The sequence below is a fragment of the Equus quagga genome, chromosome 11 (assembly GCF_021613505.1).
Source record: "Equus quagga isolate Etosha38 chromosome 11, UCLA_HA_Equagga_1.0, whole genome shotgun sequence".
Taxonomy (NCBI): Eukaryota; Metazoa; Chordata; class Mammalia; order Perissodactyla; family Equidae; genus Equus; species Equus quagga.
In genome coordinates, this window is record NC_060277.1 from 109,118,582 (window position 1) to 109,144,059 (window position 25,478).

The 25,478-nt window shown below is 57.2% G+C and overlaps 1 protein-coding gene across 4 annotated transcripts; it reads left to right on the top strand.

Moving 5' to 3' along the window:
• Nucleotides 1–1,535: 1,535 nt before the first annotated feature.
• Nucleotides 1,536–23,418, top strand: GPRC5C (G protein-coupled receptor class C group 5 member C). Of its 4 annotated transcripts, none has more exons than XM_046676650.1 (5): nt 1,536–1,665; nt 14,542–15,624; nt 17,989–18,083; nt 20,171–20,320; nt 21,941–23,418. In XM_046676650.1, the coding sequence occupies exons 2-5, from the start codon at nt 14,574–14,576 to the stop codon at nt 21,971–21,973; spliced, it is 1,329 nt and encodes a 442-aa protein (XP_046532606.1). In that variant the 5' UTR covers nt 1,536–1,665; nt 14,542–14,573; the 3' UTR covers nt 21,974–23,418. The 4 variants fall into 4 exon arrangements, with proteins under 4 accessions (XP_046532606.1, XP_046532605.1, XP_046532604.1 ...); XM_046676649.1 differs by lacking the exon at nt 1,536–1,665 and adding an exon at nt 8,120–8,618; XM_046676648.1 differs by lacking the exon at nt 1,536–1,665 and adding an exon at nt 8,650–9,002.
• The last annotated feature ends 2,060 nt before the right edge of the window (nt 23,419–25,478 follow it).

Genomic DNA, 25,478 nt, shown 5'->3' on the forward strand with positions numbered 1-25,478 from the left:
GACCCGGGCCCTAACTGGGATGATTTCAGACAGGGCTGGAACATACTTGGGAAAGAGGCAGGAGGGCAAGACAAAGGAGGGGAAGTCGAACAGTGACTTACTGATCCTTAATCAAGCCTTGAGCACGGGAGGGCAGGGCGAAAGGAGGGTGTGGGGAGGCAGGGAGCTAGGCAGGGCCCTCATTTCCTGGAGCACTTCCTTTGTGGATCGGCTCCTCGCTCCCCCACCCTGGCTCCATCCCTCTGAGGCTCATCCTCCGAAGTCCCTCCTTCCCCATGAAGCAGGGAGCCCTCGCCGCCTGGGTGTGAGGACACAGAATCCTTCAGGAGGCACCCACACCTTTTGTATTTGCCTCTCTTTCTTCTTCCTTTCCCCTTGGTGCACTGGAACAATCGTTGGTTTACTAGCCTCGCTGGTTCTCAAGGTCAGTGTGCCTCATTAATCTCATTCGTGGGGGGTGGGCACAGATTTTGTAAGACAGGCTCTTAGCTTTCTTGGTTAGAGACTCAAATTCAACATCCAGAATGGGACCGAGACATTTGCTTTTTAAACAAACACCGCAACAGATGCTGAGGCTGTGTGCTGAAGTTTGAGAAAGCCTAAGGACCAGCTTCATCACCATTTTTTCAAGCTGCTCTCTCCCTATACAGATTGGGCAGCAGAGACAAATGAGCCTGGGACCAGAAAGCTCCCGGTCACTGGGCACTCTGGGGCCAGGGGCTCTGGGGTGTGTGGTTTCACGTAATGGCTACAGCAGTCATGCAGGGCGGGGACCGTCACCCCATTTCACAGAGCAGCAGCTTCCATGCTCTTTGGGTGACTCTGCTGCTCCGCCCAGTTCTGAAACTATGGCTCCATGACAGCAAGTCAAAAGGCCAGGCTTCAGCTTTACACCCGCCACTGTGTGACCTTGGGTGGGCTCTCTTTCCATCCTGGCCTCCAGTTCCCGGAGTCTCAGGAGGCGTCTAGGAGGGCTATCCAGAAACAGGTTATCACAGGGGCTGAGCTTTGTTGTGAGGTGGGTTTGATTATGATTCTAATGTTCTGTCACCCAAACTCAGTCTTCATACTTTGTGGCTTACACCGGAGAATCAAATCACGCAGTCTCAAGTGAAAACAAGAAAAAGGGTCCTCAGAGGAAATCCATCTTTGGATTTCACCGGGAGAGCCTGGAACAGAATGCCTGTGAATGGGTTAACGTTGCAGGGTGGGTATGAGGATAAATTGTAAAACTAAAGGAAAACGACTATAGGCCGAGAGAGTGACAGCAAGAATGAGGGCTGTTGCATCAGAGGGCTGAAGTATAGACTGTTTATGGCCAGGTCCCACTTTAGCATAACCACAGCTGCTATTAAGACCCTCAAATGCGCCATCAGTGGTTCTGAACTTTGCATAATGACTGAACTCTGCCTTATCATCAGAGGGGAGGAGAAGAAGAGCGTGGAAACCAAAGGGGCTGAAATTTCAGCTGCTGCCAGGCGTCCTGGAGCTCCATCACACTCCCAGAATAGCGCGGCTAGGTTCCCGGCAGCTCAGGCTGCACCGCAGCTGGGCTTCCGGCGAGGGAGACAGAGTCAAACCCCAGGCAGTGCCCGGAACAGCTGGGACTGGACGCCACCCAGAAGCCAGCTGGCTGGCCGTGCCCTGCTGGAGGCGCCATCTCTGGTGAGTGTGGGCATGTCTGGCTCTCCCCTGGCACCCTGGCTCTCCCCCTTGGGGTCCTGCCTGAGTTCGAGAGTCAGGGGTTCTCTCAAATCCCAGGCGAGGGGGTGGGGGCAGCGACCGGGTCTTTTGAGCACTGTTGAGAGAACTATGCTGGTGGCTGGTGAGGCTCATGAAGGGCTGAGTAGCCCTGAAGGCAGGGCAGGCTGCAGCGTGTGCACAGAGGACGTGACCATAGTGAGCCAGCAGCCACCAAGAGAAGAGGGTGCAGAAGGAAGAAGTGGCAGAGAGGGAGACACACGGCCCTGCCACAGGCCAGGCGACTCCCCAGCACAGTGCTGTCTCCAGGAGGCTGGCTTCTGAAGGTGGAGGGGCTGTCGGGAGAAGGGAAGGGAGCTGAGACGGGAGTTTGCTGGCTTGACACCAAGTGTGCTCTGGGGCCACTGTCCTCTTGGGCAGGCCCGTGCAGATCCTTCATCTCTTTATTCCCTGGCAAATATTTATTGAGGCCCTACTGTGGGCAAGGTCCCAAGGGAACACAAAGATGGATCGGGCACCCACCTTTCCCTCAAAGAGCTTACACCCTGGTGGGGACAGAGACACATAAATAAACAATCATAGGGCAGAAAACGTAAGAGCGATACAAGAGATGAGAAACGCGCTTTGGGGAGTAGCACGGTGAAGGGCAAGTCCAGTGGAGTTAAACAAATGGGTTCTAATCTGTGGCTAGGCACTTACAAACCTCAGTTTTTAAATCTATAAAATGGCAATAATATCTGCCTTATTGAACTCAGAGGGTCGTAAAGACCAAATATATAGAAAAGACACTTTGAAAATCGTACAGTGCTATGCAGAGGGAAGCTACCCTGGTCATCGTACTATCAGACTAGCCAGCGTTTCTCTGAACTTCTTGGCCTGGGGTTCTGGGAGCCAGAGGGAGCCGGGGGTCTAAGGGCCGGGTTCATGAGGGCAGCAAGGCCAAGCCCGGCCCCTGGGCCCTCCCCTTCCCCTTAGAGGAGGAGACAGCTTCTCTCAATCAATCCGGTCATTCCCTTGATATTTATTGCCAGTGTTATTGAATGTATAAGGCATTACCCCGGGAGCCGCAGGCAAGGACAGGCTTGAAATCGAGAGTCTGTTCCCCAGGGAGCCTATCTCAGAACTGAGGAGGTAAGATGCCTGTGCACAGAGGTCATTAACACCGCAGAGCAGCGCTGGACAGGAGCTCGAGGAGAGCAGAGGCAGCAGGACTAGGGGGTGGGGTCACCAGGAGAAGCTTCTGGGAGGAGCAGAGGCCTTTAAAGGGGGATGACTTCAGAGAAACCCAGAGACGCATCCTGGATTGAGAGTGGGGGACAGCGTGAGTGAAGCCACAGGAAGGCAAGCCCAGTGGCCAGACTCGGAGCTGAGCTCTCAGGCTGGAGAGGCCATTTCCTGTGGGGAGAAAGAGGGAAAGGAGGCTGGAACTCAGGTTGCGGGCAGGTTGCAGAGGCCTTGAATGCCGGGCGAGGGAGTTTGGTCTTTCACATAAAGGCAGTAGGAGGCAGGGAAGGTGTTCTGAGGAGGGAGCGCCAGGGTGAAGTCGGGGAATGCTCCACATTGGATGGGGGTGGTGACTGGAGGTGTTGGGGAATGGCAGGGAGACTGCGGGCAGGGGTCATCAGTTTGGGGTCGTGTAACCGCTGAGGGGAGGTAGAGGGTTTACCCACCCCCGAAATGTTCTCCGATTTGGGGCAAGACTCTTCCTGAAGCTAAGGGGGAGCTAAACGCTGCCTATGTACACATTTCTTTGTTTTTGGAAGGGCGGGGGGGGGGGGTTGAGCGACCTGAATCCCTGGACTGTCGGCTTTGACCCTGGTTCCTAGATTCACTCCGTCTGTGGTTGGAGGCTGTGCAGACCTGGGCGGCTCAGAAGGCCCAGTTCTCTCCTTCCACAGGGAGTCAGTCAGTGGCCGCTGAGCTGTGGACAGGAGTGGGGTTAGCGAGAAGCAGATTTTGTGGCCACTGTGGATGGGCTCAGCATCAGGTGGCATTCCAGCCGGCTCTGCCCCAGCCCCCTTCTGGGTACATTTCCAGAGGGATCACCCATGGGCAGCCGGTTGTGGAGAATGAGGGTTTAACTCTCCTGCTCCCTGGCCCCTGGCTTCCTGCTTCTCAAGGAGCCACCTTGTTACCTGGGTCCTTTCAGAAAACCAGGTGGTCCCTGCTGCTCCAAGCAGGCAGTCCTACGAGCCTAAGAGAAAAGGAGACTCAGCCAGACACTGCAGCCCGGGCAGTAAGCAGTTAATGCCAGGCCTGGGAGCAAGAAGAGGCCAAATGCAAAATCTGTTTACCAGCCGGGGGTGGGGCACCCAGCCGCCTGGCACAAGATTCCAGGCACCCACCTGTCAGGGAGCCAAGAGCCCCACCCTCAGCCCAGCAAGGGACTGTTCTCCCTCCACTGGGGCCAGGCACTGAACCCCGAGGAGGGGGCAGCGAGCCTCCCACCTCCCCGAGGAGGAAGTGGCTCCCGAAAGAGGTTCTGCAAGCTGAAACTTCGATCCAGGACTCCAGCAGGCCAAGGGCAGTCTCTCTGGGGAGCATAACTGACCTCTAGCCCTCTGGAGTGGCCTCCTCCAGCACCCCAAGCTGGGCTGCCAAGGCCCCCTACCCTGTACTCTGAAGGCAGGGCATTTCTGGCCCGAGCGAGGTGGGCCTCTCCAGCAGGCACCAGGGCTTGCTTGCTACCCAGGAAGGTGGGCAGGGCATTTGCAAGGCCCCCGCTGTGAGGGGGATGGTCAGCAGGGGGCTACCCTCCAGGGGGGTGCCTCGACTCCTGCTGCTATGGTTCCGACCACAGAACAAGGGATCTACCGCACGCCCCGCTCTGCGCCAGGTGCCGGGGACATCAAGATGAGAGAGACAGGCTCCTGTTCTGGAGAAGGGCGCAGTGTAACCCGGAGACGACCACTGAGAAGTCTGATTAAGATACACTAGGATAAATGATGAACAAATGCGTAAAAGACCCTGGCTCAGCAGAGGGCTCACATGGTTCTTTCTGGGGAAGGCGAGGAAAGCTTCACAGAGGAGGGACATTGGAGCCGAGCCTTGAGGCAGGGCAGAGTTTTAAAAAATTTTGGTCAGACAGAGGAGGGAGGGTGGCAGGGACAGGATGTTGGAGGTAGAAGGAACAGCACAGGCGAAGGCCCAGAGCATGGCATGGCAGGGCCATTCTGACAATGGTAAAACAGAACGGGAAAAACGTCAGAGAAGCAGCTTCTACAAGAGTTTGGGTGAAAGACTATTAGGTCTCTTTAACTGACAGGACTAAAGTTCAGAGGGGGTGGACCAGGAAAGGAGAGGCTGACCACTGAGCAGCTCTAAGTGCCAGGCTTGTGTGAGGAACATTTTAGAAGCATCTCCATCCGGATGTTACAGCAAGATGTGGGGGTGGTGTTGTCATGAACTTTTTTGGGGGGGGGGAGGAAGATTTGCCCTGAGCTAACAACCGTTGCCAATCTTCTTCTTTTTTTTTTTTTGAAGATCAGCCCTGAGCTAACATCTGCTGCCAATCCTCCTCTTTTTGCTGAGGAAGACTGGCCCTGAGCTAACATCTGTGCCCATCTTCCTCTACTTTATACATGGGACGCCTACCACAGCATGGCTTGCCAAGTGGTGCCGTGTCCACACCTGGGATCCGAACCGGCAAACCCTGGGCAGCCAAAGTGGAATGTGCGCACTTAACTGCTGTGCCACTGGGCTGGCCCCTTCTTTTTCTTTTTAAGGTATGCTTTTTTTGTTGAGGAAGATTGGCCCTGAGCTAACATCTGTTGCCAATCTTCCTCTTTTTTTTTGTTATTTTTCTCCCCAAAGCCCCAGTACGTAGTTGTATATCCTAGTTGTAGGTCCTTCTAGTTCTTCTATGTGGGATGCCGCCACAGCATGGCTTGATGAGTGGTGTGTAGGTCTGAACCCAGGATCTGAACCAGCGAACCCTGAGCCACCGAAGTGGAGCATGTAAACTTAACCACTTGGCCAAACTCCTCCTTTTTTTTTGCTTGAGGAAGATTAGCCCTGAGCTAACATCTGTGCCCATCTTCCTCTACTACGTATGTGGGTTGCCTCCACAGCATGGCTGGTGAGTGGTGTAGGTCCGTGCCTGGGATCCAAAACTGTGAACCGGGGCCAGTGAAGCGGAGCGCACAGAACTTTAACCACTCCACCACGGGCTGGCCAGTGTCATGAACTTTTCATAGTAGAGGAAAGTGGGGCTCAGAGAGATGAAGTGACTTGCCCAGGTCACACTGCTGGCAGGTGGCAGAGTGGCTCCCGACCCTTGGGCCTGGACAGCAGCTTAGACTCTTGAAGTACAAAGAAGGAAGAGTTTGATGAATAAAGCAGCTTGAGTGGCCAGCAGGAACCCAGCACATTATCGGGACACACACACACACACACACACACACACTCCTCCACAGCCCATTGCTCCAGGATCTCTCTGCACAGTGGGTGGGTACTCCCCATAGGTGACCACTTCTCAAAGTGTTATTTTTGGTGAAAATGGGAATTCATAAAGGTTTCTATGTGTCTGGGTTATTAAATCCGGTGAAGGGCATTTGGAGAGGGCTGTGACCCTGAAGTTGGAGTCTTGGAAAGCGGCAGCCTCTCCCACAGAACTTCCCTTCTAGCCGGTGCAAGCCAGGCTAGTGTCCAACAGCCCCCAGGCCATCTGACTGCGGGAGTGGGGGAGGGGCTCTCCTGAACTCCACCTCCAGTCTCCCCACCCCGGAGCAGGGCACAGGCCTCAGGGGACTAAAGGAGACGCACCAGGCCCAGGTCACCTGCCCCAAGGCTCTTGCTTTGTTTTGAAGGCATCCTGTTCCCGAGTGAGATAGGTGAAAAGAGAAAGAGGGGAGAGTTCTCAGAAAACCGCCCTCCATTTCCGCTGCTGTGTACCGCTCAGGGCTGGCGGAGGGCAGGGCCCAGCCGCTGCAGTGTCCAGGCCTCTTTTCCCAACGACTCCCAGTGGGTGGCCAGGCACCCACTTCCCCCTGCCCCTCCACGAGGTCAGCTTCCCAGGCTCGAGAACATTTCCTCTGCCCCACCGCCCCCTGGCTCTCGAATTGGCATTTCACATATGCTAATGAGCGCCCCCTCCTCTAAGCCCACTCCAGCATTGGTTGCCTCTTTAATGAAAACCACTGAGCGACTTGCCCTCCGCTTGCCTTTCCAGGGTGGGCGCCCAAATGCCTGGACCTTACGAGGCCCTGCACACCCTCACACGGGGGCCTGGAGACTGGGTTGGGGGTGGAGTTAGAGGAGGGAGACCGGGAGAATAGCACAGCTTTGCAGCAGAAACGCGCTCTTCCGCTTAACGAACTGAAACCATTGAGTCTTGGCCGCGTTTCCCAGACCAGCCAGCGAGCGCAAGGCGCAGGAAGGCACACAGGGTTCTAGAAAACCAGGGCCCCACCGCCAGCTCCGGCGGCTAAGCAGACGTTCCCTCCTGGCGTCCGACGAGTCGGTGTGCGAGGGGAGGAGCGGGCCCGAGGTTTATCGCTCGGGCAGGTCCGGGTGATTCATAGAGTTTCACTGCTGGTCGTCATAGATTGGGGCGCAAAACAAACAGCCCGGGAGGTACCTCTCCTCTTTCCCTGCCTCCCCCTGCTACCCCCTAGTCCGTGACCGGCTGCCTCCCCTCCACCCGTCCTGCGGTTCCCCCCCACTCCCCCACCCCATGCCAGGCGCTCCCGGCTCAGCAAACACACCCCGCCGCAGGGTGGCTCCGACCGCGCTGCTGGCGATCCCCCAGGCAACTCCGCGTCACGGGAACGGGCACCCCGGAGACCCGGCGCCCTGCCCTCCCTCCGCGTCCCCTGGGCCCCAGCCAGGGCCAACAACCTCTCCCTTCTCGGTGCGCGCGGCCCCTCCGGAGCCTCCAGCGCTTGCTAACTAGGCCCCGCTGGGCGCCCCGGCACTGCGCAGCCCACCTCCCGCGGAGCCCGCAGCCCCGCGAGAAGGCGGCCGGAAAATCTCCTCTTGTTTACTGGGCTGGGGAGGCCCAAGACTGGATTGCTTTCCCCTTTCTGCAGTTCTTTCTCTGCTGATTCCTGGGCCGGGAGGGGAAAATGTGGCAGCCCGCAGACCCATCCCAGGGAGGGGCCCCCGAACTCGTGGACAAGAGCCAGGCTGGCGGGAGCGGCAGTGCTCAGAGTCAGGGCCGACGCGTCCCGGAGTGGAGGCCGCGGGGGCCGGGTTAAACACTGTACCCCGGGGGACAGAACCGTGAAGGCTAATTAGGACAAGTCGGAACAGGGAACCGGGACGCGGGGAGGGGAGTGCGCGCTGAGTTGGACCGTGTCTGGAGCGGTCTCAGGAAGCCCAGGCGCGGGGTAGTCCGGCCGGGGCGAAGTTTGCCCACGGTGCCGAGAGGTTCTGGGCTCGGCCCACGGCATTAGGGGCGTGCGCGGTGGCGTTCTCACACACACTTGGGGACCCGTATGCCGGGGAAGGGCCGCGCATGCAAGAGGCAGACACTCAGTGTGTGGTGCGTCCACGTGTGCAAGCTCGGGGAGGGGACGGGGCGCAGAAGGCGTGACAAAGACAGACTTTGTGTCTGAGTGTACGCCTTGCTCCAGCCCGGAGCAGCCAACTGTGCCCGGCGTGTGTCTCACGGGAGAGCCAGGACGAAGGTGACAAAGGCTAAGTGTCCACCAGGGAGAGACGCAACAAGGTGGCCCCCGCGCGTGTCTGTGTGCGCGCGCTGGGACATGCGGGGAGGGAGAGGCTGCTCGCGAGGTGTGCTGGCCTCCACCCCAACCCCCTTTCCGGAGAGAGAGACAGGTCCAGAAAGTGAGTGCGCGGGAGTGTGCGCGCGCCCGTTGTGGGGGCGTGGCAGTAAACAGCAACAACCCACACGCCAGCTTCGCCAGAAAACTCTGATCTCCCTCCCCGGCCGGAAAGTGCGCTGGAGCCTGGAGGTGAGTCGGAGGGGGAGGGCCGGGCGTGCTTTGTTACTGTGTAAACGGATTGCACATACCTGGAGCGCCGCCGGCGCCCGATAAGCGCCTGAATGGAGGTGATGTCACGGTGATGCAGGCGCCGGCCCACCCTCGCCGAGAGAAAGGAGCCGAGCGCCGGGGGGCCAGCGCGAGAGCCGGCGACCGAGCGCAGCCAGCTTAGCCCGGGTCCCAGGGAGAGGCAGGCCCCGCGCCCTGAGTCCCCGCCCGGGCCCGCCAACCCAGGCCAGGGCTGGGCCTGGCCCGGCGCTCTGCGCTCAGTTCCCCCCGCCCCGCCCGCGCCTCGCCAGGGGCTGGAGGTGGCCCCAAACCCCGCGCCGGAGCCGGGCCGGCGGCGCGTCCCAGGTAAGGGCTGCTGCCTTCCCGCTCCGCCCTCCCTTGGGCGCCCGGAAGAGTGGGGTCGGGCCAGCGCGGGGTGGGCGAGGACAGAGGCCCGGGGGTGGGGAACCGCAGGGCGGAGGATGCCTCGCCAACTCCGCTCGGGTGCAGAAAGTTTCCAAACCCGAGCAGGCTGGGGACTGGGTGTGGGGAGAGCCCGGCGCTGCGGCCCCGAGTGGGGGCGGGGAAAGAACTCCACCATCGGGGTTTCCAAGGAGTGCCCCCTCCACCCCCGCTGCCGGTGGATGAGGAGGGCAGGTTTCTGTGGCCAGCGGAGATGGGGGAGAGAGGCTGGCTACCCTGCTTTTTCTGTTCCGATGCCCAGGGGAGCGCCGGTGTAAACGCCAGGAGAGGGGAGAGGTGGGGAGTGACGCCCAGGGGAGCGCCGGTGTAGACGCCAGGAGTGGGGAGAGGTGGGGAGTGACGCCCAGGGGAGTGCCGGTGTAGACGCCAGGAGTGGGGAGAGGAGGGGAGGGGAGTGGAGAGTGGATGGCTCAGAATCTTCCTGCGGCAAGTTTGGAATTTCAGACCATCAAAGAGCCTCTACTTAGAGAAACTCAGAAGCTTGGCTTCTAGATCCGGCCCACCCCCCGCCCCCCGCCCCCCGCCCGCGCCCGCGGCTTTTCCAGGGCCCTTTGCAGCACCCTCCATCCCCAGCCGCAGCTTTACACCCTGGAAAACTCAATCATTTAAACATCCCGCCATTTCGATCCTAAAGCAGAGGGATCAGAATGTGTTGAAATAGGGTTTCATGCTCCTGAAGGTTCCCCCACGTGCCTCCATTTGTGGCTGGGGGAGGGAGTGCTGTTGGGGAGTGGGGCGCATTCCAGAGCGGCCTGTGGATTGAGACTTCCAAGTTTCAGAATGCTCAGGGAACTTTGGCCCAAATACCCACACTCAGTGTGGACGTCTAGGTGGAGTTCCAGAAGTCCCTCAACCTGGGTGCTGAGGTAACTCCTTACAGGCACAGGCATCTCGGGTTCCTCTTCTTATTGGTTGGTTTAAACACCAGAGCCCCCTGGACAGAGGAGTAAGATGATAGGACCCAACTGGCCGAGAGAAAGTAGGAGATGGATGAGAGAAGGGGAGGAGGTGGGAAAGCTGTCAGTGAGTCCATCCATCTCTCCTGATAGGCTGCTGAGTGGTGGCAGATGCTTTGTGGCATCCCTGGGTGAGCCTGGGTGCCTCCCAGAGGGTCCTGGCACCCTTGAAGGTAACCACTGGCTGTGGGTCTCTGTGTTACTCTCGAGCTTGGGAGACAGACCTGGGTGGCGGTGTGAAGCCCTTGGCGCCCCCTTTTCAGGTTCTCAGGTTGTTGTGTGGATGGTGGCCGCACAAGGCAGAGGGGGCCTGGCTGCCTCCTCCTTCCTGGGTGGAGCCAGTCCAGGCTGGCTCGGCCTCTGAGCCCACCGCACTGCTGAGGCCACTCTGCTCCTGGAGAGGGAGGGAGGGAGGGATGGGGTTCTGGAACTGGATTGGGCTGACTCAGACCAGAGCTGGGGGCTGAGTGGCTGAGCCTGGGGAAAGGCCGATTTCAGAGGTGATTAAAAATATTTGTATTATCGATTCCAGGGAGGTGAAGCAAAAGAGCCCTTTTGTCTAGAAAATAATCTGAGGCTGGGCTGGCCTGCAGCCGTGGGGGGGGGGAGCGGGATGGAATTCATGGGGCAGAAGGAGGTCCCCCTCCCTCTCCCCTCCTCGGGGCCACTGAGAACCTTAAAGCAGAAGATGTGACTCCAAAATGCAGGAGGCAGGAGTGGGATCGGGGAGGAACGTATGCCGAGTCCGTTCGATGAGTGATTTTCGAATGCTTGCTGTGTTCGAGCATGGTGCTAGCTGCTGCAGACGCCCTGAGACAGACAAGGCTTGTTCACCCTCAGACCTCACAGCCTGGTGGGGGAGACACACGCACACACACGATTCCAGCCATCTCAGAAGACTTGGGCTGGAGTGCAGTCCCTAGGGACCCACAGGAGGGCGAGTCTCCAGAAGGAGCTGGTCCTTTGCATCAAAGTCCTTCCCCCTTTGCCACCACCTTAAGTGGCATCAGGGGACTGGCTGAATCTGCACTCCTGGAGGTTGGAGGGCCTGGGTTGAGCTCTTCTGAGCTTCCTTCTGTTTAAGTCAGTCTCCTGCTGGCCTCCAGGAGTCGCTGTCCTAGGCCGTGGACAAGAGCCAGCCCCATCTGGCCCGATTTCCCCACCTGAGTTGGTGTATTCCTGTCTCCCCACTTGCCCTGCCATTTTCAGGAGAATGGAGGGATGGGACATTTCAGGGTGGGACTGGTTTGGTTCCTCTGGGGCTGGGAGTTTCAGGGCCGCTGGGCAGCGTGGTGCCTGGCTCAGGGGGAGGGACAGGTACAGGCTCCTGTTAACTTCCCTCGAAGTTCTCATATTGGTGGGGCCGACAGACACGAGACTTGAAGGGTGAGGTCCAGGGTCAACAGCAAAGTTAGGAGGAAATTGGGGTGAGAGCTATGGAGCTTCTTTGGACCTGGCCCAAGTGCCTGTGAGCTGCCGGATCCAGGGGGTACAGGCACAGATTTCTAAGAGCCAGATGGATCCAGAAGATTGAGTGGCAGACGGATTCAATGGGTCCTAGCTTGGTCTTTTGTAATGACGGGCCATTACCAGATTTGAACTTGTAGCATGGTTTTAGCATCCTCTCCCTCCACCTCCAACCAGGCCTTAGATTTTGTCTCGGAAAGGATTTCTTGCATCTGGCCATTGTGCCTGACCTTTGGCCTCGATCTTTAAACCAGGGTGAATGTGTTCTGAACAAATCGATTGCCTGTGCTTTTTGCCAGACGCAAGTCTTAAAGCACAACCCTGGTTATGCCTCCATCATCCTAAAAACAGCCTTCAGTGGCTCCCCGTTGCCTTTAGAATAATGCCCCAGACTTCTTCCCCGTAGCATTTCTCATCTGTCGCCAGCCAGCCGTAAACTCCCTTTGCAAACTCAGTTCCTACTTGGTGAACTTGATTTTTCTCTCTTGCTCTGAACTTGAGCTCATCTCAAGGCTTTTATTTGTGCTATGTTTTATTCCTCTCCTTTTTGCCCCCTTCACCTGCTCATTCTTCAAGGCTTAGCTTCTTTGTGTCCCCCGTCTTGCTGGAGTATCTGGAACGTGGTGCATTTTCATTAAATACTGAATACAGTTGAAAGGTCTTCTCCAGTCTGTCTTTTCTGACCCCTTCAGCTGGAAGAGCTTCCTCTGTGTTCCTCTAGTACCTTTTTCTGTCCCAGAGGTAAATTCTGTTGTGTGGCACTTACCATATTCTACCTTGTATAGTGTCTTGGAGACCTACCTTCTCTGTCCTCTCAGATTTTACGTGCTGTCAAGTCAGGGACTGTGTGTGTTCATCTGTGTATTTTCCACTACTCTGACAACAACTGAGCCTTGTCAATATTTGCAGATTTAGAATAATTGCATGTTCTAAACTGGGAGCTGGGAGGGGGAGGTGGGTGAGAAGCCTTGAAGGGTGTGCAGATCCCTGGAGGCGGAGGCTGGGCGGCTGCTCCCGGGGGTCGGTTCCACATCTCCCACTTCACCCCAAGTTCTGCCTGCTTTGCTGTGGGCTAAAAACGCCCCAGATGGGGCTGAGTGCTTAGGATCTCAGAGCCTGTTACCATCAAGGGTCTGCCCTGCCCGGAATGGTTCAGTGTTCCTCCTTACCCATTAGCCATCCCGGCTCTCTTTCCTCTCTCCAGCCCTTGTAAATACAGCTCGTGCCTCATTGATTTACGGTACACAAAGTCCCCTACAAAAGCTTAAGTCACAATGCAGGGGAACTAAGCTTTTGCATTGGAAATCAAGAGAAACTAGTTATGTTACTGTGCCAGTTATTGAGGAAAACAATAGTTAATTCTCATAAGAAGGCTAACTTACTAAGCGTTAACGGTAGGTGGTGTTTGGGGGAAAAGCAAGCTGAATTAAAAAATGAGGAGGTAGCTGAGATACCTAAAATGTTCTCAAGGGGCTTGCAGAATATCCTAAAGGACTTTGAAAATTGATTATTTTTCGAATTTCAAATTTTTTGAAATTGTCAATTTCACTTAACTTACAAGTTTCATTTTTCCTGGTTTAGTCGCTGGGCCCGTCTGCTTATCAGTTGTGGAGACACAGTGTCCATCGACTGAGATTTAGGATTTTTGTCTGCCTATGAGAAATTAAGTTACAGGGAATGGTGAAAATATAAGAGGGTCAACTGTGTCAATGTCCCCAAAGGAGGACGGAGGGGGTGGGGAGGGAGGAGTCCGGCCATCCTTCCCGAGCTTCCACCAGCGGTCACTTTCAGCCCAGAAAGCTTGGTTGCTCGCTTTCTGAAGAGTTCCTGGGCCCAAGGTGAGGGAGGACCAGGCAGGGTTACCACCAGTGACTCGAACATAGGGCTGATTTAAATGTGGAATACCTGCATTTCATAGAACTTTGGAATTTCTAACTTGCTTTTTAGAGCATTTAAATTTTGTTTTCCAGGTGAATTTACAGTCTTTGATTGGAAAACACTCTGATTTGGTCTTTAATTTCTCTCACCCTGCCACATTCTTTACCTCCACTTCCCAAGGGAGATCCAGTTGGTGTGGAGGAGAGGCGGGTGGTTTTCTTTGGACCTACAGCACTTGGTGGAGCCGCTGTCGCACGGGTGGAGTGAGGACCGGGAGTCTTAAGTTGCCCTCCCGGGGTGAATACAGATCTCTCTCCTATCTTAGCTACCATGCCTTCAAGGCCTCCTTTAGAGATTAATTCCGTTGGCTTTTGCTAGGCCCCTGCCCTTTCTTGCTTTTAAAATGTTAATGCCTCGTTGCAGACTTTTTGCATTAAGTCATTAACTCCCTAGCTGGGAAATTCGTTTATTTTATCCTTGACTCCAGCGACAGAGCTAGACAAAGAACTTTGGGTTCTGAAGAGGAGCTGGCACGCAAAGTGGGGAAATGAAGGCAAAAAAGGGAGGTGGTGGGAGGAATGGGGCAAGTGTTGACAGAACTTTTCAACTGTCTCCTCATTGTTTCTGGCGGCAGGGTCTGCCTGTCACAGGTGCTTGTTAAATATTTGTTGAAGGAGTGAATGCATGCTTGGCTGATTCCCCGTGGACTTAGGCATCCCAGGGACAGAGCTGAGGGGGCATCTGGGCTCTTGAACTCTGGCATGCTTGGTTTTGACTTGCTCACAGGCCCTTTCACCCCCCACCCCAGCTGCAAGAGCTCAGGGAGTATTTGGACCCAGGTTATGCTTGGTGGCGGGGGAAGGGACCTGAAAATTCAGTGATGGTTTCCTTCTCTTCCGTGACTAGGAACAGGGATGACAAATGGGTTTCCTCTCATTTGCCTCTCTGGGCAATTGATAATGCCTGCCAGGAGTTCTGTGTTAAGAAGGATTCTGAAGCCCAGAGGGACAGTCATACTCAACTTAGATCATCTGCTCAGATCGGGATGGGGGAAGCAGCACTTTGTGTGGCAGAGTCTGGCCTTGGAAGACTGATTTTGTCTTTTCTTCCTCTGTCTCTAGGGACCCAGCTGGAGCCTGGCCTCAGAGCCAGAATGGCCACCCGCAAAGCCTTGCTGACGTGCCTGGGACTGCCTCTCTTCCTATTCCCAGGGGCGCAGGCCCAGGACCACGCCCCACCTGGCTGCAGCCCGGACCTCGACCCCCTCTACTACAACCTGTGTGACCGTTCTGGGGCTTGGGGCATCATCTTGGAGGCAGTTGCTGTGGCGGGCATTGTCACCACTTTTGTCCTCACCATCATCCTGGTGGCCAGCCTCCCCTTTGTGCAGGACACCAAGAAGCGGAGCCTTCTGGGGACCCAGGTGTTCTTCCTGCTGGGGACCCTGGGCCTCTTCTGCCTCGTCTTTGCCTGCGTGGTGAAGCCCAACTTCTCCACCTGTGCCTCGCGCCAGTTCCTCTTCGGGGTCCTATTTGCCATCTGCTTCTCCTGCCTGGTGGCCCACGTCTTTGCCCTCAACTTCCTGGCCCGGAAGAACCATGGGCCCCGGGGCTGGGTGATCTTCACCATGGCCCTGCTGCTGACCCTTGTGGAGGTGATCATCAACATGGAGTGGCTGATCATTACGCTGGTCCGGGGAGGTGGTGAGACGGGCGCCCTGGGCAATGGCAGTGCCGGCTGGGCCGCCATCTCCACCTGCACCATTGCCAACATGGACTTTGTCATGGCGCTCATCTATGTCATGTTGCTGCTGCTGGGCGCCTTCATGGGGGCCTGGCCCGCCCTGTGTGGCCGTTTCAAGCGCTGGCGGAAGCACGGGGTCTTTGTGCTGCTCACCACAGCCACCTCCATCGCCATCTGGGTGGTGTGGATTGTCATGTACACCTACGGCAACAAGCAGCACAACAGTCCCACCTGGGATGACCCCACGCTGGCCATTGCCCTCGGTGCCAATGCCTGGGCCTTTGTCCTCTTCTATGTCATCCCTGAGATCTCCCAGGTGACCAAGCCCAGCCCGGAGCAAAGCTACCAGGGGGACATGTACCCGACGCGGGGCGTGGGCTACGAGACCATCCTGAAGGAGCAGAAAGGCCAGAGCATGTTTGTGGAGAACAAGGCCTTTTCCATGGACGAGCCAGCCTCAGGTGGGTCGCCGGCCTCCCTCCCGTGACCCCTTTTATTCGGCGTCATTTACTGCAGGACAGGGAGCTAGTCTCGAGCAAAATGGAAGGTTCTCAAGATTATCTACAGCCTTCTGCCTTAAAATCCCTAAATTCCAGTTTTAAAAGATTTTTTTTCCCAAAACTCGTGTAATTCATGAATATACTTTCACTGTAAAATTTCAAACGTTACAGATAAAACAGTTTCTCCTACCGTCTCCCCAGATCTACCCCATTGCTTCCCGTTCCATCCCCAGGACTGTTGATTGGTATTTTCCTCCACATGCCTCAGTTTCCTCATTTGTAAAATGAGGATAATAATGGATCCTGCGTCATAGGATTCTCGTGAGGATTCCACTCGTGCCTGTGCCTGGCACTTGCAGTTAGTCTGGAAGTAGTAGCTATTAGCTGTGTGTATTACTATTATTTTACTGGTATTATTATCTTTCCAGAACTTGCTTTTCTATTATGTACGTGGCCATAGTTGTCTCAGTTTCCTTTAAAAGTCTTTTCAGTTAAAATTTTGTTCTTTTTGATAAAAGCATTCATGCCACATACTGATCTAAGCAGCACCCACTGTCCAGCCTGCTGGTCCCCAAGCTCCTGCCCGGCGCTTTCTTAGGAGCCAGCTCTGGGGGCTCCAGCCAGCCTCAGAGCCTCGGCGCGTGGCGCTGAGGGCGTCCCAGAGGCGGGAGAGGCAGGAAGTGAGGTGAAGCCTATGCAGTCTGGGCCCAGCCCCGCGTGCGGATCAGCTTGGGGGTTGAGGGGGGAGGGGAAGGTGGCCTTTCTCCCGGAGACTTGGCCCGACAAGCTCCCGGCCCCCAAGGAAGGAGTCTTTCTCTGGCATTTGTTAACTGTGAGGACCGCTGGCATTTATTGAGTGCCTCCTCTGCCAGGCGCTTTCCTAATGTGTCCTGTCGCGTGCGTCTCGCTTGCTTTCGTAGCCTGCTGGCTGTGTACGGCCCCTTCATCTGCCGTGACCAGGGAAGCCAGGGACACAATCTCACCGTCCAGACCCTGACCTCAGACTGTGCTGATGGAGATATTTGGGGACTCAAGGCACTTAATTGATTGTCAAGCCCCGGCTCAGGGACCTCTGTCAGAGGCCAGAGTCAGAGGCAGGGGAAGTTCCAGAATCAAATTCTCTGCCTCTTTGCCACAAACTGAGATCCCCAGGATTTCTGCTTTGGGGAAGGGAGTGACCCTGTCCTGCTGGGCCCTTGATCTTCGATCTGCCCACCGGGGCTGAGTGCTCCCTCCCCCAACCACTGAGTGCTCCCCACCAGGGCAGAGTGCTAGGGTGGGTGGGCCCAGTTGAGTGTGTGTGGGAACGGGGGGCACTGATGAAGCTGCAGGGAAGAGGGGCTTGTGGACAAGTGTTGGGAGGAGCTTCAGCCGCCCACACTCCGCCCTGACCGTGCGCCAGTTGGTCAGGGCCATGTCATCCTCAGCCTTTGTCCTCTCAAGGCAAACACTTCTGGGCCCCTGAGGGGTTTTTTTGCTTTTATTTTTTTTCTAAATGGAAAAATCAATGGAGTGAGCCCGGCACTTAGGAAGCACTGTAGGGTCGTGGTCCCTCGGAGCTGCGGAGCCATCAGCTTGCAGGAGACGGACATCCGCTGGGCCTGCCCTTGTGGCCCAGCTGGCTCTTGGGCCCCAGGGGCTAGTCAGCAGCTTTCCTCAGACACCCTGGAAGCGCCCAGCAGGGTGGAACAGATCGGGAAACCAACGTGCCCGAAGGCACGAGGAAGAAGTCTTCCTGGAGCTGAACGTGGCTCTGGAGACTTGCCAAGGGGCCACAGCTCAGGATGTGCATTCAGTCCCCCTGCCGGGGCTCTGGGTTGTGGCATCCTGCGGAATCAGCACCCAGCTCTGCCCCACGAAGACGTGAGGAGTTGGGCGGTGGGGTCTCTGCTGTGTTGACCCCAGCGCCTGGCAGCGGGCCCACAGCGGTAGAGGCCAGCGTTGGAGGCTAGCCATCTTGGAAGGCAGCCGAAGGCCCGTGTGCCCCTTTTGGCCTCTGGCCCCGGAGGGCGGATGGGGATGTGAAGGTTGCTGACTGAAGCCGTTTCTGAGCTGGGGGCGGGAGTCCCAAACTGCAGGAAAGCCCTGGGGAAGGTGAGCAGGGTTGTGCTCTCCATGTATCCGAACAAAGGGGTGCTGGGCTCCGGAGGGGCCCCCACACCCACACTCGCACCTCCAAGCTGGCCCGGCTCCTTCCCTGGGTTAGATATTACCCCAGGACCAGCCTAGCCCCTGTCCCTGTCCCTGTCCCCTGGGGAGCCTTGCTTGAAGTTGGGAAGGGAGCTGTTAGCCCAGTCCTCAAACTGCTCCCGTGTGTTCTTGCAGCTAAGAGGCCAGTGTCACCGTACAGCGGGTACAATGGGCAGCTGCTGACCAGCGTGTACCAGCCCACCGAGATGGCCCTGATGCACAAAGGCCCGGTGAGTGTGGGCCACAGAGCCCAGCCTCAGTGGGTGAGTGGGGAGGGCTGTGTGGCCGATGGAGTGTGGGCGGCGGGGGCGTGGCAGGGAGAAGGCAGGCATCTCCATCTGGTGCATCAGCCTCAGGGAACCCAGAGCCCTGCTCCTAATGCCCCTTGCCTGGAGCTGATGTATCTGCTGCCTTCAGCTGCACCACGGTGGGCCCTACCCGTGACTTCCGGGTGTCACACGCTGCCTGGGGCCACATGGATGCAGAGCTCTCGTTGAGCTGGTGGGAGCTGCCAGCTTTACCTAAGCAGCTTAGGGAGGGACAGAGGAGGGTCTCAGCCAGGTGGGCTCATTCTTGGGGCCCCCAAAGGGATAGAGGACCAAATGGCAAGTCTAGGTAGGCATTTACTCCGCAATCACAGCTGTCCCAAGAGGGCCTTGGCTCCCCTCCCCCACCAGCAGGCAGCAGCTCTCGACCTCATACCTCCCCTGGGTTCTGGAAACCAGATGCTCCATTAGCCAAGGGGATGGGGGGTGGGAACAGGAAGACGGTGGGTTAGATTCCCTCCATGTATGTTCCTTCTCCCGGGCTGGCAGTCGCTGTGGGGAGAGGTCAGTGACCCTCCTTGGCAGGCCTCTGGGAACAGGAAGGAGGGAGGTCAGCAGGGCGGCCTTCTCATCCCCCTCCCCGCTGGGAGCCTGGGGGGCAGGGTGAAGCGAATGCTTCTGAAACTTCCACCCCCAGCCCCTTGCCTCTCCCTGAGCCTGAACCTGTAGCCGGGCCGTGGAGAGCAGGCCATGGCCATGAGTGGGGGTGGGCAGGAGTCTCTGAAGGAGGTGAGCAGGGTCTGTGGCCCCCAGCCCCCCAGGGTGCCCCGCCCTTGCTACCCCTCACTGACCTGTGTGCACTGAGTGCTGCTTCCCCGGGACTAAGGGATATTTTATCTAATACAGTGGTTCTCAAAAGCTGGTCCCCAGACCCCCTGCATTACCATCACCTGCAACTTGCTAAAAATGCCAATCAGGTGGGGCCCTTGGTGTGGTGGGGACCTGTTACTAGCATCTCTTTGGTGATGTCACCTTGATATCTTGGAATCTGCCATGATGGGAGTAACCACCCGCAGGAATCTGCAAACACTCCAGATTGGGTCTCCCCCACCTCCCCCAAGTTGTTCAGCATTTCCCAGCCCGTCACTGGGTGTGGCCCCGCTAGGTGTGGGTGTGGCTTAACTCAACAGTCCCGGTGATTCTGACGCACACCCCAGTTTGAGAACCGCTGATTTAGATGTTCCAGGAGCTGCAAGGGGAGGGGACAGCACCCGAGTCTGAGTTGACTGAAGGCCACCTGGGGCCCTGGAGCTGCAGGGTTTGGTGGCAGCTCCGTCCATGGGGATAAGGCAGGCAGGGCCAGGAGTTCGCCTTCCCTCCAGGGTGGGAGCTGGGATGGGTGCCTCAAGACCCTCTGCGCCCCGCAGCCTGCGTCTCTCACCCACAAGGACCAGGACCTCTGCAGCTCTAACCTGGTTCCAGGCAGAGAATTGGGGTGTTAAGTCTCCATATCAGACTGGCCAGCCCAGACTCCTAGATGAGGGCTGTGTGCACAGGCCCAGGGCCTGACAGGAGGGTGTCCTTGGGCAGGCACACTAGCAGCTGTGATGTTGTTGGTGCTGGCGTGGCATTGGGAAGAGGCGGGTGAGGGTCTTGGAGGAGGGCAGCCCAGACGGGTGAGAGCAGCCCCGTGTGGTTTGCCCTCCGTTGGGCCCCGAGGTTTCCCTGAGGAATGGAGAGCAGGAGGGGGCCTGAGAAGGGGATCCTTTTGAACGGGGCCAGCCCTATGCGAAGCCCCAGGACCGTGGGAGGTGACCAGGGACCTCATCCCCCAGCCTAGAGGCCTGGCCCTCGGCCGGGTAGGATAAGGGGCTTGAGGTCAGAGGGCAGCCCCTCCGTTTCCAGAGGTGGAGTCGTCCATCCCAGGCCTCCCCCGGGGCCCAGCTGGGGGGACAGGGAGGGGAGCTGGCAGGCACAGCCCTGCAGGAAGCAGCGTGTGTGCCTCCGCCCTGGCGGAACCTGGCTGTGAGACCGCCTGTTCCTCCTTCCAGTCCGAAGGAGCTTACGACGTCATCCTCCCACGGGCCACCGCCAACAGCCAGGTGATGGGCAGTGCCAACTCGACGCTGCGGGCCGAAGACATGTATGTGGCCCGGAGCCACCAGGCCGCCACACCGCTGAAAGACGGCAAGAACTCTCAGGTCTTTAGAAACCCCTACGTGTGGGACTGAGCTGGCGCCAGGAGGCATGCAGATTTGGGGAGGGCCCTCGGGACCCCGTGAGGGACTGCCCAGGAGCCCTGAGCTCTCCACCCGCCCCCTCGCTGGCTCAATGCAGCTCGTGCCTCAGCCCGGAGGCCCTCCCTGTCTGCCAATGTTCGGGTGGGTGTCCCGGGTGCCCCCCACCCACTCCTCAGTGTTTGTGGAGTCGAGGAGCCAAGCCCAGCCTCATGCCAGGGTCACCTCGGCAGTCACGCTCCAGCCAAATAGTGTTCTTCTTGGGGTGGCGGCCAGTCAGCACCTGCGTCCTCTGGAGTCTTTGGAGAGATTCCTGCAACCTCGAGAGTTTTCGCAGGTGTGTCTGTCCTGAGTCTTGCTCCTCTGTGAGGAACAAGGTGCCTAATAAAGACGTTTCTGCTTTATTAACCCTTCCTCTGGGATGTCGTTTCTGACCTGGGCTCTCGGTTTCTGATGAGCCACTCCTCCACTGTCACTGGGGCTGGTTCCTTTCTCCTCTGCCTCCACATCCAGCTCCCGTTGACCACTGCTGCTGGATTTTCCTTCTGGCAGCCGTGTAGCTGGCACCACTGCCCAGGGAAAGATTCTTCAGCTGAGTCTCTGTGTCCGTGTCGTGATCAGAATGAACTTCTGGGTCTGGCTCCTGTCTAGGGTCTCGTCCAGCATCTGGGCTTGTCTAAAATCGGGCAGCTTTCCTCTGGGACCCCCCTCTACTGGCCGTATGCGGGGACCAAGCAGCGAAGGCGGGTCCACCAGCAGGCTGCTCAGCGGAGTGTGTCTGTGCGGGAGACGGGCGAATGTTAGCCCCTCTCAGCTGCAACGGTGGTCAAGATCCTTCAGGGGACGAGGTGGCTGCGCTGTTAGATCACTCTGTGCATATGTGGGAGAGGGAAGGGCTCAGAGGACTGGGCTGGTTTACAGAGTGGGTTTACAAAGGTGGGAAGGTTGGGCCAGGTTCTGGTTGGTTTCACTCCTGGGCAGGAATTAAAATGCCCATTTACTCATCCTTTACAGTAAACAGAGCCTTTCCACATCGGCTCATTTTAATCCTCGTGGCTGCCCCAAAATATGGGCAAGGCCACTATTCTCACCCCTTTCCAGAGGTGAAATTCCAGAACCCTACCATTTTAGGGTTAGACGGGGCCTTGGGACCAGGTTAGCTGTACAGCTCTCTGGCCCCCCCCCCTTACAGGTGAGCACACTGACCAGAGAGGCCACACAGCCTCGAAGTGGCCACACCAGGACCAGCTAGGTTTTCTCGAGACTCTGACTTGCAGTGGCCTGGGCTCCTGACCCTTGGACACTGGCTCAAGGCTCTCCGCCCCTCCCAGGCTTGGGAATGTTTCTCCCCAACTTGCCAGAAGCTATTTTCTGACACCCGTTGTAGGAAAAAAAAAATGTTTCTGTTGGAAGGGAGAGAAAGGTTGCCGGAATTAAAAAATCCAACTTCTCCCAAACTTTTCCTTCTATGTCAATTTGCACCAGTTCCCCTGGGTACTCAAAACAATTTTTTTAGTAAAAACCAGTGCTTGGGCACCAGGCGGTAGGGTCCCCTTTGACTCTTGTTCTTTCTGGTTACTTTAGGCTCAGTCCCCACAAAATAAAACGAGATGGTAGACGCCCTCTTCCCTGGACTGCACGTCGCCCTGATGTCCTCATTCTTCTGTGTCCAGGCTGAGCAGGGCCCACCCGGCACCTTGGAGCTGGGAGGGACTGGAGGCTACCAACCTGGAGCAGTGGACCGAGTCGGGGGCCCTGTGAAACCCTGAGGCGTGTGGCCACCCACTTTGCTGCCCAGCCCAGCCTCTCCTGGTCCCCAAGTGACTGAGGCCACAAGGAGCCGTCTGCAGACCCCCGGGCCTGCCTCCATCCCTGTCTTGAACCCTCTCCCCGATTCACACTCCCTGTGTCCCTAGGCTGTGGTTTCTCCAGATGGCCATCCTCAGGTGCCCCTGTCTTCACACCATGGGCCTTCCTGGCCATCTTTTGGTGTCCAGCATCTGCTTGTCCTGCTCTGGGCCTAGGTGAATCTCCTCCGAGTCTTTGGAGCCAAGCCATGGCAGAAGTTGGCCCTTGCCCTTCTCACCAAGGCCTCCTGCCACCACCTGGACCATAGGAGGCCACTGAGCTGGGGCAGAGCTTCCTGAAGGCCTGGACAGACACTGCTTCCCTTCACGGCCTGTGGGTCCTGGATCTGAGCCCCTTTGCGCCATGACCCCACGCCTTCCCCACCTTCAATGGACTGGGTCCCATCAAGACACAAGGCAGGGATCGGGGCTGTATTCTCAAGGACCAGTTGAGAGTCCTGGACCAGATGCATTGGCATCTGGGCCTCTCCCATGATGGAGACTCGTGGGACTTGGGGAGGCCCCTTACATGAGTGGCATCTGGGCCTGAAGATTGTGCCATTTCCTGATGGGCAGATGTATAGGTTTCTACCTCACCTTGGGCACCTCGGTGTGCTGGCACTGCTCTCCTCACTGGGGACTTGCTCCAGAGGGTCCTGATCACCATCCAGGGAAGTGGGGAGCATCCTTGGGACCTACGTGATGATGGCACCAAGGATAGAGATGTGCATAGCTCCAGACTCGTGGGAACTCTGCAGCTTTGTCCTGCCCTCGCCCACCAGACAGAGATGGCTGGTCCAAAGGGACCCTCCCTAGGTGTGCCCAGGCACACCTCAGCCCAGACACCCCTGGGTGCCGAGACGAGAGCAGCGGCTGCGAGTTGGGCTGTGTGCGACTTCACCCTGTAGTCGGTCCCACAGCTCTCCAGTGCTAACCCCCCGCCCCAGCAGCCTGTGCCTTTGTCACTGGAGTATTTTTCCAAAGCTAAATTGGGTGAATAGGCCCTGTGAATGAAGTAGGATGTACACTCGAGTGTGACCACCCACCACCACCACCATTCGCCGATCCGTTGGACTGGCTCGCTCAGTTCCATGAGTGGAGTATTCCCTCCGATGGAAGAGAAGAGGGAGTTCTGTGTGCCTCAGACTTCTCTTGATCTAGGCCAGTGGCCCCAAGATCCCTTACAGTGAATAAAGGGCCTCTCTCGCTTTTCAAGGTGAAAGTCCCACGTGAGTCCTGGCAGCGCCAGGTGGCCTGGGGGAGCAGCCTGGGGTGAATGCGGGTTTGTTTATGATCTGAGTCCCCTGGGGGTCTGCGGGTGAGGCTCAGGAAGGGATGGGCTCCTAAAAGAGGCAGGCCTGCCGGGATTCGGGATTACCCTGGGGCCCTGCTTACTCCGGTCCTTGGCCAAGTGGAGGACAGAGAAGGGTGGTCCAGCGGCATCGTGAACAAGTGTGGAATGGAAGAAACCAGAATAGGCCAGACCCTGTTCAGGGAACACCAGGCCACCACCGTGGTAAGTTCCACACCCATTTCTGTCAAACTGTAGCTCAAAGCAGCATAGTTTGGACTTCACAAGTGCTCAGAATTAAATGACCTGCTCTCCATTTGTGAGGGATTACTACCACTCAATCCGTGTGTTCGTTAAGAATTTTCCTGGGATTTATTAAGAATACATATTTTTGACTCCAACTCCCTACATTCTAGACCAACAAAGGCTCTTTGATTCCAGCGAACCTTTTTCTCGATGCGGGGTTTATTCTAAGAGGGGAAACCAGGCCTCGCAAACCAGCCAAGCCCGAGGCCAGTCTCCCCACAAACCCAAGGCCTGGGGATGAGGTCGGATGGGCCGGGAGACGGGGACCACCTTATCACAGTCCTGCTGCCTGGCGTGCTGGGGGGCACCAGTGGGTGGAATACTGGGCTCGTGGGAAGGCGTATTGGGCCCAAGGGATGATGAACACCGCCTCTGGGTCAGGAGGACCCACCAAGTGCCACATCCAGCATTCAGTTTACACATATGGTTCCCACACTTGTTCAGGGCCCCTCGGCTCACTAAAGTACAAGAAACAGGTAAGTGACTCGCCCATGGTCACACAGCTAGTAGGGGTCTCAGCCCTCTAACCCGTTCTCCAAAACCTAGCACTTTCTTTAGCCCCAGGGGATGTGTCACACGCAGTCAGGCCCAGGTGCAGGTGACCAGACTGTTTCCTGTCTGCTGTCTGCACTCTGGGCCCTTCTGGAAGCTGCAGCCCCTGCTCACAGCCGCATGAATTATTTAGCATCTGCACCAGCCCAGTAATGCTCTGACCTCATCCTCCTTGGGCTCAGGGTGCAGGTCTGACCTCGGTTTCCTCAAAGAAAGGATGCTGATGGGAGGAGGCTGGGGTGATGGGTCCCTGTGTGGGGTGCAGATGATTGAGAGAGGGACACTGGTACCCAGGGGGAAGGAGGTGAGGACCAGAGAGCCACCACCCCTGTAGCAGGAGGCAGCTCTGCAGAGGAGTGAATGTGACCCAGAAATCAGACGGCCACAGGTTCCCATCCTGCCTCTTGCTCACTAGCTGTGTGACCTTGGGCAGCTCTCTTGACCCTCCCTCAGTTTCCTCATCTGTAAAATGGAAGAACTAACACTCTGAGTTCACATTTAGTGTTCCAGCCCCTCAAGGTCACTCCTAAAGGACACGGCCAAGGCAGAGCATCCAGGAGCTAGCCGCCCAGTGTTTCCTGCTCAGACACACTGGTCTCCAGGCCAGATCTCAGTTTTCTGCCCTGGAGGTGCCACGCTTTCACTTTCCTCTGCTGTCCCTCATGCACTGGGTCACCAAAGGGAGTGGGATGGCAGGTTGCCACAACTGGAGGGAGATGTTGAGGAGAGGACAGACCCGGCAACACCCTGACTAGCAGGGATTAAGAATAAAGGTGCTAAGAGGGTCCCCTGGGGCACAGGAAGTCAAGAAGCCAGGCTGAAGAGCTAGGGTTGAACTGCTTTCAGCCAGTCAGCAAATGTCTATTGCGTGCCTACTCTCGAACATAGAGATGAGCAAGATCTGGTCCCTGTGCTCTGGGGTGGGGGGTGGGGGAGCTGGTAGCCTAACTTCTCTTTTGCCAGATCAGACCCAAGGGCTCCTGTGGGAGTGGGGATGGTGGCTTCCATCCCGGATCCACGTTGGCCTTAGGCAGGCAAACGCTGCTTCCACCAGGCGCCCCCTCCCAAGTGACACCTTTGCTGTCAACAGGGCTCCTCATGGGAGCTGGTTCTTACCATCTGCCTG